Genomic DNA, 13,401 nt, shown 5'->3' with positions numbered 1-13,401 from the left:
AGAAAAGCAGGAAGAAAGGTCCTTGTTATATGTCTCTTGAAAATCGAATGAAGTTTTATTTGGTGTATTTTAATTGATATGTTTTCAAATCGATCTTCTATAATGTTTATATATTAAAACTTTGAACCCACTGAAGTAAATGATGCAGTATGTTTTAACGTAGAGAAATTCAGAACAAATCTTTTCACATCCATAAACTTCTGTATTCATGCTGAGTATTTTAGCAGCTAAACTCCAAGTCAAGCAATGGACAGCTTTAGAACTAACCACTAATATGGGATTATGAAATGTGGGCTCCAGTGGCCTTGTGAATTTCTCTCAGTGTGAAATCTTTTATTCTTAAAGTAAGAACTAACAATAATTGTATGGTAAAGCAACAACAGACTTGTGAGTTTATAACTATAAAATTTGGGGGAAATATTTTTTATGTAATTGTTGATAGGAGTGTCATTATAGGAAAGCATAACAGCACTTTCTGCCATATAACTTAATCTATCTTAAATGGTCTCTTTAAATGCACTTTATTAAGGAGAATTATTATTTGAAATGGTCTTTTTAAATGCAGCTTATTAAGAATATTTAAGGTTGAAAATTACAGATTTAACCTCTTGATCATGACTATCAATTACTAAAGGATAAAGTCAGATATTCTGGGTATCAATTTTTCATATTCTCAAATAAGAATCTGCCTTAGTTTTTCTAGACTTTCTCAACTACTCTGATATAGATTGCAAGAAATTAATGTTTTTAAAAGTTTAAAATGAAATAATTTCAAAAAATGAAATGAATCATATTAAACCCATTTTAGTTTTATACCATATTTGTCAAATTCCAGTCTTTGAAAATTTAGTAACTTCATACAAGTCTTGTTGGGTTGTAAACAGAGTCTGTTTTTCTTTATAATAACAAATAATAGAACTGTATTTCAACTCTGCTCCTATACACTTAAATTTATAAATACTTTGTAGCTCCATTTTTTTTCTTCTGTTTCATATTGCACAATCCAGTATCTGATTAATTTTTTCAATCAAATCTTAGCTTGTATGCGTTATATTTCTAATTTACTTCCCTGGTCAAGGATGTTTGAAAGTTTTTACATAAATAAATAAATTTCTTATAAGTTTCTGTCTATATATAGCATTAGGAGCAGTATATGTGCCATTTCGTCTTAGTGTAAATATGCATGTTGAATAAAGGCAGCATATTTAAAATTGTCAGTGAGATTCATGTGTATCTTCAAAAGAAAAAAGTCACTTAGAAATATTTTATGATAATTAATGTAACCAAAGCATATTTGATAAGGCATACAATGAAAACTAATTTTGGTTTTAAATACTTTTTTGCTTTCCCTAAAATTACTTTATGAAGTTTTGGTTCATATAGCGATTCATACTGTAGTTCCTTGTAGTGGTGATGGTTGTTAAAGTACTATTTAGAGCCAAAATTGTCAAATATATCAATGATAGAAATAGTGAAATGTCTCATCACAGTATGGAGATTGAGTCATCTGTTTGGGCATATGGAATCTTTGGCTGCTGGACTGCATAGTCTTTATAATGCCCAGTGTCCAGGCACGGACACAACTGTTCTGGGAGCAGAATCGGGGAGGGACTCTGTGTTTAGTCTCCTTGAACATGCTAGGAAAAAAAGAGGGGAAGGATCTTTAACATTCTTTGTATTATAGACCCTCCTCTACTACCTCACTTTTGTGTACAGAAAAGAAGTACAACTTTATTTAATTTTGTGTTTATTTTACAAATAGAATTACTAAGCTTTTTACCTTTGGTGTTACGAGCTTTCTGAAAAACACCTATGAGAAAATGCAAGTTTTGAATTATTCCTGTTTATGTACTTAGATGCGTTTCTTCCCTTAAAGAAAGATTACTGTCTTCAAAGAAGGGCAATAACTTATTTCTTAATATTGAGACAAAACATGCTTGTAACAAATTATAATTTAAAACTATTTAAGTAGCAGGTCATATGTTATATCCTAATGTTATTTTTTAGCCTTTGCTATTAATTACATTATTATGACTATATGAAGAGTTCCTGCTTCTTTAATAATGTTTTCGCACCCTATGTAGTTAATCTTTAATGTTGGGGAGGACAAGGGGAGAGATTAAATTAGTCTTGTAACCTCTTTCTCTTCCAGGCTGATGATGGAAAATAAAAGCTCTTAGCCACAAAATGTAACACTTAGAATTAATATTTAATTAGACTAGCAAATTGTACACTGTGGCTGAAAGCTTCCAAAGAGTTGTTAGTGCCACAATTGACCTACAGGTTTAATAATAACTCACTTCTAGAAGCAAGTGCCAGTTCAGCATAGTAGAGCCACTGTAAGAAAGTCCTGAGAGATTAAAATCAGCAAACCAAATGGCAGGCAGGGATTCCTGGGATGGAGCCTTCTGGAAAGCTGGGAGCTGGAATAGCTTTTAAGCCAGGATTCAGATGAGAACAGTGGGTGAAAAAGCTGATCCCTCCTGTTCTGGGAGCTTCTGGTTGTAGGCCAAAATCTTAGAACAGATTTTTACTAAATGTTTTTGCTGCAGCTATTAACTTACATTGAAAATCAAATATTGAATAATTTTTCTGTAAAATTTAACAAAATTTTTGTGTAAACATTAATTCTTAATTTCTTACATATTAGTACATAATATCTGTAAACTCAGATCATTAGATTATCAGATAGGTTTGGCGCTGTACATCTATGCTGTTTTGCTGTGACATGCTGTTTCCTTGTTCCCTGTATAGTTGATTTATATGGTTCATTTCTATATTATTTCATTATGGGGCATTATGCAGAGCCTGAGAAAGAGATTCTGAAGTCTGTAGCCCAAGAAATTTTCTTCTTCCAGAAGGTATATATGTCAACAAATATAAATCAAAAGCACTTTTAATTTTTAAAGACCTAATATTATAAAATCAATGCTACATTTGCTTATGCTTATGATGCAATTAAATTATAAGATAAATAGTTGAACCTCCTGGTGAAACATTGGATCCTTATATCTCTGAGAAATTAATCTGGTGAAAAAATAGGATAGCATGAGTTTGAAAATGTACAAACAGAACAGCCAACTAAAAAAGAAACACCTTACATAATTTATTGGTTACATCTTAAATAATTGAAGAAAAGCTAGTCATTAGTTAAAAATTCAAGCAGGTGAGAACCTTGCCAGCAGAGGGAGTAGTCCTGTCTTCCGTCAGGTTCCCATCATTTTCCCACCTGCCTCAGCTTTTTTCCCAGCCAGTCTCCCATCTGGACCTGGCTCTGTCAGCCTGTTCCTGATGACAGGCTATAATTTTATACTCAATACGGGATTATTCTAAGCTGATTTTAAACTTTAGTATCTTTAACCTACCACTGCATCACAAACATCAGCTGGGGGCTCTGTTTGATATTTGGATATTAGCTATTGTTTTTCCAGGCAGGGTGTGAGCTTTTGGACATCTGCGAATTGCATTTTAAGGGTTTCATGTATAAAGCAGTGAGCAACAAATTTCTGATTTAGGAAGTTACCCATAAAAGATTTAAAAATACAAGCAAATTTCCATGTGACTAATTTCTATAATATGAAATAGGGGGTGTATAGTTTATTAAAAATGCCTGAAACTAATTTTGAATATTGTACCATTATTCTGTTCAGCCTATTCATTAATACTGTTTAGTCCATTTATAAGGGTTTTCAGAATATGTATGTTTTTTAATGTTTTATGTAATAACCTACCAAAAACCAAAACTGATGTAAACAAATATTCTGCAAAGCATGTAGTATTTGAGACCAGCGTAAATGTAAATAACATTTCTGAAGATAACATCATGTGTTCTGTAAAAAATGCTTCAATTTTAAGAAACCAATATTTTCATACCAAAATATAGAATATCAAGTACATGATCAGATAGAAAACACAAAAAATATGGCTGCATTGCTTAATCCTAGTAAAATTTGGCAACATACTCAGCAATTTATTTTGCCCTTGAGGTAAGTATATTTGCCACTGGCTTTTTTGTGGATATGTTTTAAGCATTAGAAAAAGGAACCAAAATATGTTTGTTTTATGACTTCCCTACATGAATATCAGTATACAATGCTACCAAGAGAGTGTTGCCATTAAAATTAATTTACAAAAGTACCTCCATATTTTAAAATTAAGTGTGACTTTAAATAAAGTTCAGTATTAAATGTGGAAATATTTAATGTGATACATTCACTAAGGTATTAATAGTATTATTAATATATATCAATATAATTTTGATAAAATTATATTCTTTCTTAAACTCAGAATTAATTATGAATATAATTATTTCCCCACTATCATTTTTTTTTAGTAAAATAAGAGTCTAATCCACAGAAGTAAGTGACAGCTCTGGGGAAGGTGAGGGAAGACATGTAAAAAGTTATGACATGTATAACTTTTGATTTTGATTATGACAAAAAAAAGTCATGAGTTGTAGTATGTTTGTGTTTCTAAAATCATTTTTCAGAAAATTTTATTATAACTGGAGCTGTTAAGTAGAATACTTGCTTTTCTTGTGGTAGTTCCCTCCCTACCATAGACACACACATCGTGTCACACAGTAGGGTCAAATGTAAAGTAACTTAAGTATTTCTTTAACTTTTCAATATTGACTTAAGTGCTTTTCTGCTATTGTAGTCCCAAGTCTGATGTGAGTGCCGTACACAGATGGAGCTCTGCCCTTCATATTATGTGTTTGCTGTCTTTCTTACTTGAGTAACCCAAGAACTTATTCTAATTTGAGGTGTTGCATAAATGCTTTATGTCAGTTGATTTATTCCTTTCAAGCTTTTTGATAATGAAGTGATTGGTTAATTTTCAATTCTCTTGTTAAAACCTTTTCTGGAAGTATATTTTGTATTGGTACAAACTATATCGTTTCTATTGTTGAGATAATTAGGTCCAAGTAAGTAAGGAAATATTCAGAGTTTGATACATTCTCATTGTTACTTGGTTACTCTAAGTAGGTATCTCAACTATTTTTATTAGAAAATGAAGGGAGCTTTCTGTGGCAGTAGTTGAATTTTTATCTCTTAACAAAGTTCACAATTTTGGCTTCATGAGCTTTGAATTGGAAAAGAGCATTAAATTAACCTTCCTTTATTTAAACTCCATTTAATGGATTTGGCATATCCTAATAAAAAGAGGTTACCGTTCTATAAAAGTAAATAGGAAACATTCTATGAAACCAAACAAGGAGCCATCCAAGCAAAAATTCTGCGAAGTTTCTCTGTGAAATTAAAATTGGAGTAAGAAGGTAGTCAACTGGACATTCTGATTTGCCTTTTTTATTTGCAGCATCATTTGACATAATTTAAATTTAAGTAATTAATTAAGAAATTACACTGCAACAGAAAGTTTTAAGACCCTTTTATGTAACGTAATACAATGCTATTTGAAACTGCCAACAAACTCTTAAAACTCCTGGACCCTGGCTCTCTTCTCTTCTGGCTTCCCTCCTAGTCATGTCTTGGCTACTATCCAGAGCTGACAACTTTCACCCAGGACTGAAGGGAGATTTGTCTAGTGTAAGAAAGAGTTTTGAGTCATCCTAGATTTTCACATCCAGATGGGCAGGAAGGAGGGGTGGCAGTTATCATTGTATATATTTGGGTGATGTCATTATGCCATGCATGCGGTGTAACCATTAATTTACTCATACGGGTGAATCCTGAATGTCCCTACTCTCATGTTCCTTATTAGCAACTATATTGTAACAACTTCAGAATTAACACAAAAATTATTCAAAATTTATGTCTAAGTAATAGATGCACAAATACCTTTACTTCTCCATTTCTAACTACATACATATACTGTAGACTAAAGAGTTTTTGCACCTTGGCTAATAACATAAAAACATTTAGAATCTCTTAAGATGAGCATATAGAAGTTCCAGTTTCAAGGCCTCTGCTAAAATCATTATGCTAAAGCTTTCTGAACATTGCAGGTTATAATAAGACAATTTATTGTCCATAGTGCATTATTCCTAAAGTGAATTGTGATTATTATGCTTTTAGGATTTTTAAAAGCAGTTAATTTTAGATTCTAAGTAAATTTACCTACCTTTATCTAAAAGACCATTTAGTATTAATATTATGATTTTAAAGACCTTTTTACAAGAGTGGTTTTCAGATATGATTACATCAATACACCACTCTCCCTATGAAGCACTATTTGAATGTTTAAAAAAGTAAGTACATTTACTTGGCCAAATATCTTTTATGCTCCTACAAAAATAACTGGAAGACAATGCATTTATAATTAAGATAAAGTTTATCTCATTCAGAAACTTAGATGTTATTCTTATATAATTTCCTGTGCTTTTCATTTTATAGATATTTTTCAGATACAACTTTCACAATTAATCTGGTTTGCCACATCACATAAAGTATTTTCCAAAATTGCTGTGCAGACAGCAGTAAGGTCACTGTTAAATGTAGCTTATTTTATGGTAATGATTAAAAGTTTATTCTTGTTCCCATACTTATGGAAGCTTTTAAAATAGAATTTAGTTTGTAGTTAATAACCAATGTAAACCTATGGAACTTAGTAATATAACAAATGAATTATATGAATGAATTTCTGAGATTTTAAAATCTAGGCTGTCTGTGTCTTTTATATTAATTCATTAGTTTTCCCCAGCAAAGTGGACAATCGATTTTTTTAATCTCCCACAAATTACCTTAAAAAGACTTATACTGTAGACAACATTACAGGATGTTAAGTGGTTAATTAGTAAATCTTAAGATTAAATGAAGGAAAGAAACCTTTGAAATAAACAAATGTCAAGTTGACCATTTAAATACACAGGACCTTGCTTATATACTACTAGAGTGGAAGACTAATTCCATACTTAAACCTTACAATTCCTATTATTCATATAACTAAGAAAGCCCTAGTTTAAATCACTGAAATCCTGATAGTTGAGTTCTAACAAAAATTGACTTTTATAATTTTAGATTCAGATATTTAGATACAAAGGCTTAGTCTTCTGTTTATAGATAAAAGGAAATCTGACCTTTTTGATTAGGAAATATTGTCAGTAGCCTTTACAAGTGCTTGTTCATCTGAGGGTCCATGACAGGAGTACTCTTCCCAGTTGAGTTTATCCTAAAAGTGAAATGATAAGAGTCTGCTGGTTGTTACCTAAGATTCTTCTTAATGGGAGAACCACATGGTTATTCTTCATCTCCCACTTGTTCTCACCCTCTACAACCAACTCAGCCATACCCCACCCCCACCCCAACATTGTTCAGTACTCAGCACAATGAATCATTTTCAAGTTGACTCATTGTGAACTGTCTCCCAGCTGTTGGAATGTCTGGCAGACATTTTTGTTTGGGTGAAGAATAACTGGCTGAAACCCAACCTGGATGAGTTTGATATAATGGTCTTTGGCTAAAGAAATATTGAGAGGAGCATGTTTATGGCCTCTGAAACCCCTGTTATTCCTGGAGTAGGACCATCCCCTGTGGCACAGAACTGAAAGTAAGGGATCAATCTGGATTATTTTCTCACCATTGAATGAAAAATTGCCTTGGAAAAAAATAGGCATTTCCAAATGATGTTTGTTCTTCTATACTTGGTACCCCCATGATTGAAAGTACTAAAGACAATTAAGGGTAATTATTTTTGCTGCTTCCTTTTAAGAGCACTAATTCAAAGGCTGTAATATTCTTTTTATAGCACACATTTCTACTTACAGAGGAGTTTCAAAGTACTGCCCTAGATGTGAGTTAACTAGTCACTTAAGCATAATGTTCAGTGACAGAGGCTACTGTGCATCTCAAACCAAGTCAGGTAACACTGACCAGCCCTCTTTTATTTTTCATTCTTATGCAACCTTTGCAAGAGAACTTAAACAGAGGAATACCAGTAAGCTCAATAGTCAGTCACATTTTCAGAAAGTGAACATATTCGATTATATTTGGACTTTTCTCCAAAGGGGATGTAGCATCAGACTAAATTGTCTTGACTGTTTTACATTTCCCATCCTTTTTTAAAAGATTAGTTTTAAAATGGTAGACATTATCAGTGTATAAAATGGGAGTTTCAAAATTATAAAACTATCAATAACAATTTTTTTCAGCTTACCTAGATCTTCAGATCAAATATTTTTCTAAGATGTTATAGCCTATAAAATAGTTTTCTAACCTATCACCCTATTAGAAGTTAGAAGGAATACTGAATTTTATTAACTAAAATAATTCAAGAAAACCTGCAGAGTATTAAATGATTATTTTTAATGATAATATTTTTTATAGCCGTGAAATTCTGGGTATTTTAGAACTATTGCTGTTTTAAATGTGACATCTTTTATAATGTATTACTCAGCAGTATTTTTGGTTCAGGTCTGGTTGTGTTGGGAAGGAAAGGGTAGGCTACTATTCTAACGTTGGTCATCTACCATCTTTTCTTTGCCTTTATTGTTAACCCAGAGCCAAATAGCAGCATCTGGAAAGAGAGAATAGAAGACTCCAGAGCTAGCCATGCTGCAGACTTTTAGCTGGACCCTTCCATGTTTCTAATATGATACAGAGGACCTCAGGTGTTATAGGGCTGGGACCTGGTCCCACTTGACAGATGATAGTAGGACCTTGCCTTACACATTATACTGTACTATATACTGCTTCTGAATCCTAATGTTATCAGATTTTCCAATGGGCAATGGGTAAAGTAACTTGAAAAAATAATATGAAAATGAAGGTAGCCTTGCCCCTTAAGACGAGAAAAATTATTTATGTTTTCTACGAAAACTAAGGTATGCCCCTCAGCTCTTCAAATTAGAATAGCATACCTCCATGGGCTGGAATTTTCATTTAAGGGCGTATTTTTCATCCAGTTTTCCACCTGTGATAGCTTTAACTTTTAAGTTATTTCTCTGTGTTGATAGTCTATCTTCTTTACAATTTGTCATTGAGATGGCATAATGACATTGTCTAGGTGGCATATTTTAAATATAACATGAGTGTTTTGTTTCCTTGTTTTACAGAATAAAGCAATTATTGCTCGTGTTACAAACTTTTCAGATACAGTAGTTGGTCTGGAATCATTTATTGGTTCTGAGAAAGAAACCAACCCATTATATAAAGACTATCATGGTAAGAAGCACATTTATCATGGAAAGGACGTGTTCTGGTTGCCTGGAAGAATCTCGTCCAGTCATAATATCTACTGTCACGTAGCATGAATTTTATTTTATAATATATCTGTTAAATGTTTTTCCTTCCTGGCCAATCTTTCATGGCAGCTTGTCAGCAAAGTACATTATGACTGCAAACCATGGTAACTATTTGAAAGGTGTCAAACCCAGGTACTAAGACATGGCTCAGTCAGATGTACACTTTGTACCTAAAGTTGCTGTGAAATCAGTTGTACGTATTAACCATGTCAGAAATAAATATTATATTAATTCTAATAACAGCTGTGTATAGTGGTTTATACTTTATAAGGTTTAGCTGTATCATAAATAAAATTTATACTGTATTATAGTTAAAAAGTCCTAGTCGATCACATTTTCAGAAAGTGAACATCTTTTATTATATTTGGACTTGTCTTTGCTCATTTTGTTGTTAGAATTATTAGCAAGTTTTAAAATATTGCCACCCTGGTATAAACACAGGTCAATTAATCAGGCTTTTTACTTATATTTTATGAAGATTTTAATAGTATTTTATTCATTTGGTTCATTTGGGGACTTTTTAAATAAAAGTTCCTACATAGAACTGTTGCAATAGGATAAATTTAATAATTATGGTTATCTTAACTCTAAGCTGAATATAGAATATGGTGAATAATAAATTTTTACCTATTTGCTTACTCTGAGTAAATACTAATTATTGCTATTATTATTGTCAAACTACTATACTTCCATGGGAAACCTTAGTCTAAAGACTGAATAGCTTATTTAAAGCCTGCTACAAGATTGTGTAAGGTTGTGATTGTGGGACTGTGACAATTTCTAGAGTCTACCCAAAAAAAAGATTGTAAGATACTTATAACCACCAGTGCTTTAAAGAGTTGGCATAAAACCTTTAAAAAAATAATAAAATAGCATGATCTAACAATCAAGTATTTTTTAAAGAGCTAGAAAATATAAAGTGTGAATACAAACTATGTAAAATAATTTGCCTCGTGATCATTGCACAAGTGTGTATGATATACGCATGTGGTGTGTGCCCAGATTAACCCTCTGTATAACTCACTTAATATATCACTGTTGCTTTGATAGGAAGAGAACTATTAAGATTAAACTATTTCCCTTTTTTTTCTTTTTCTAAAATCTGTATCAAGCTATAATTGATGTATAATATTGTATTAGTTTTAGGTATACAACATAATGATTTGACATATGTGTATATTGAGAAATTACTACCACAATAATTTTATTTAACACCTATGACCACACATAGTTACACTTTTTTTTTCCCTGTTGCTGAGAACTTTTAAGGTTTACTGTCTTAGCAACTTTCAAATGTACAATACAAGTATTGTTAACTGCAGTCACCATGCTGCACGTTACATCTCGAGGACTTACGTATCTTACAGCTATTTCTTTAATTTACTATTTACATTTTCTTTTAAAACAACTCAAGTTAAACATTATCTTTATAAGTTATATCTGAGTATCATTTGTAAGTACTAGGAGTTTATAAATTTAGTAAAATCATGTTTTATTTTCTGAAAAATATTATTTTGATTGCAACATTTCAAGGGTTGAAAAGCTATGATTTTTTGGGCTGAAATCTCTGGATTGATCCTTTTTTTTTTTTTTTTTTGCAACAGATTAATGGGTGGTTCTGATGAGGAGTAAAGTTTCTATTAATAAGAAAAAGGACCTTATGTATCATTGATTCACTCTGTAAGCCCTCCTGATGTAATAGTTAGCTAAACAAAGACTTGCAAGGTTAAAATGAAAAATGCAAAAATGGAAGTATGGTGTGATTATTTCTAATGTATTTTTCTAAATAGCTCTGTATGAGATACTTTTAATTTGTATGTAAAAGCTGTCTTCTTAATAACACCTTTTGCATTTTCTTAAGTTTAAAAAATTGTCAGATATTTAGTGAATTCTTTTTGAAGGGGCCATTTCTAAAGTTAAGCACTTGGAGGCTGACCCTTTTAAGCTACCAATGATACATCCCTAAACATCAAATACACACACACACAAAACTATATACTAGAGATGCAGTTATGTAAATAATATTTATCTAATTTGTTCAAATCTGGATTTGTCTTCTTCCCCCATGTTGAGGGATCAATGTCTTTGGGATGGTGATTTTTAAATATGGGCTGAGTCAGGCAGAGAGAGACACTGAAGAATCTTCCGTGTCTTCATCTGTGGCGAATGACCCCGAGCTTAGTCAGAAACTGCATTAAGCTGCACAAAAGCCATCCAATGCCCTTGTCAGAAAAAATTAGCAAGTGTTTCTACTGGCAAGAGGCCAAAGCTCACGGTTTACCTAGCACTGTTACAAAGCTTATAACAGCTACATAAAGGTCTAACATGCCACAGAAATGAGTGTCTTGGGGTGGCATGGGGGTTAACGTTTGATCCTAGAGTGTGCTCTGAAATGTAGTTTTCTTCAATGGTTTGTTCAAGTCATTAATAAGGTATAAAGTGAAATACTTTTCATTAGTGCTTCACTGGTTATCAGTAACCCATAAGCCTTGTTTTGCTGGCTGCTTACTGGTGCATTTAATAAAATAAAGATCACTCAGTGGTGCCGTGGGCAGCATGCAAGGTGATAGCCATATTTGCTTACTGTAAATACAAGAGAAAATCACACACAAACCGGCTGTAGTTTTGACAAGTATTAAGATCCTTCTTTACATCTGTACTTCTGTACCAAAGTGCAATTAGTTTTCATCGCACAAGGATTTCTGTTTATCTTATTCTGCTTGATTACTTGAGTATAATCACACCATTTGCTTCATTGCTCCTGGTAGTAAGCTCCAGTTTTAAAAGAGGGAGGATGCTTGTGTGTAAATTTACAGAATTCTGCTGTAAGCCTCTTTTAATTTATGCACCCAATGACAGCGTTTTTTAATTTTTTCTTTTAATTTCTTTTCCACAAGGTTTGATTCATATTCGGCAGATTCCTCGGCTTAATAACTTGATTTATGATGTATCAGATGTCAAAGACTTAGCATTTAAATTAAAAAGGAAGCTGTTCACCATTGAGGTAAGAGAGAATTTTTATGTTTGATTCACAGTCTTGAGGTAAATAATCTCTCTCTCTCTTTTTTAACTTTAATGAAATCCATAGGAGATATTTAATGCTAAATATTTTTAATTTCTTTTGATGTAACAGAATAATTTTTCAGACTCTCCTTTTTTGTCTTTTATTTTAATGGGATATCATTGGAGTATAGCAAAAATGATTTTGCTTTAAATGTCTGTTAAAAGTCAGCTCCAAACTTACATGATAAGTATGACATGCATATTTCCAAGGCTTTCAAAAGCGTATTTAATTAAATGTTAATGAGCTGTGCTTATTTGTGTGTGGAATGTGAATGCTACCCACAATTGTGTATGGCTAAGAAAAGAGGATCCTTATGTACATTCTAAAAGCAGTTTTCTTTACTACTAGTGAAATCACCTTTCTGCTTTCCATGCTGAATAAAACAGAGTATAATTTACACCAGTGTCTTTAAGTAAATTTTCTACAGAAACTGAAACTTATTTTTGTGACCTTTATGCCAGCAATAGTGACAGAAAGTAGTAGTACAAAAGATTTATTTCAGTTTAATCTTGCTAAAGAGCAAATGAACATAGCACTATTAAGCAATTAAAGTTGACATATTTATTAACGAAATAAACGCTCAAAAGAGAGAGAGAGATGGCTTTTGGGTGATGTGATAGTTATCAGTATAGTCGGTGCAATTTTTTTTTAACAAAGACATAAAACAGCCAAGCAGCCTTGACAAACCATTTTGTTTAATCTCTTTTCAAATGAAAAGCTCTTAAGCAGGCCACTTGTCTTAACTGCTTGAAACCATAAAAAGAGAGAATTGCCACCAATAAATTAGCATATTTTTAACTTCGTCACCAAATGATGGTCAATGTGGCTTGGCACTGCTTTGGTGTTTGGGACTTCACCCTTAAGTGACCACTCTGCCCCTTTTTTGACCCTCTGCCCTCTTTAGCTGGCCACTTGATAAGGTAACTTAATGGTTCTCTCGCTTTTTCTCTCTCCCTTCACATTTGCAAGTAGCACTAACCTATAAATCATTGTAAGGGCCCTATCCAGTGACAAATTAACGTGCCCTCCTCCTAATTAATGGTCATCAATGTCCTTAATTATCTAATCCTATTGAGGGCAGTTAATAGTTAATCAGGCAGCCAGTTCTTCAAGCAGGTCATCTCTGCAGGAGTGT

At 32.5% G+C, this 13,401-nt stretch overlaps 1 protein-coding gene across 5 annotated transcripts in view; it reads left to right on the top strand.

Moving 5' to 3' along the window:
- The window catches only part of ELP4 (elongator acetyltransferase complex subunit 4), a 230,047-nt gene that overhangs the window by 99,970 nt on the left and 116,676 nt on the right, over positions 1–13,401 (top strand). For all 5 annotated transcript variants that reach the window (XM_057750211.1, XM_057750210.1, XM_057750214.1 and 2 more), the window contains exons 8-9: positions 9,014–9,122; positions 12,100–12,206. In XM_057750211.1, coding sequence (XP_057606194.1) covers positions 9,014–9,122; positions 12,100–12,206 — 216 coding nt within the window. The remainder of the gene's footprint in view (positions 1–9,013; positions 9,123–12,099; positions 12,207–13,401) is intronic.

This window comes from Hippopotamus amphibius, chromosome 9 (genome assembly GCF_030028045.1).
Source record: "Hippopotamus amphibius kiboko isolate mHipAmp2 chromosome 9, mHipAmp2.hap2, whole genome shotgun sequence".
NCBI lineage: Eukaryota > Metazoa > Chordata > Mammalia > Artiodactyla > Hippopotamidae > Hippopotamus > Hippopotamus amphibius.
This window is presented reverse-complemented; position numbering and strand designations above follow the sequence as displayed.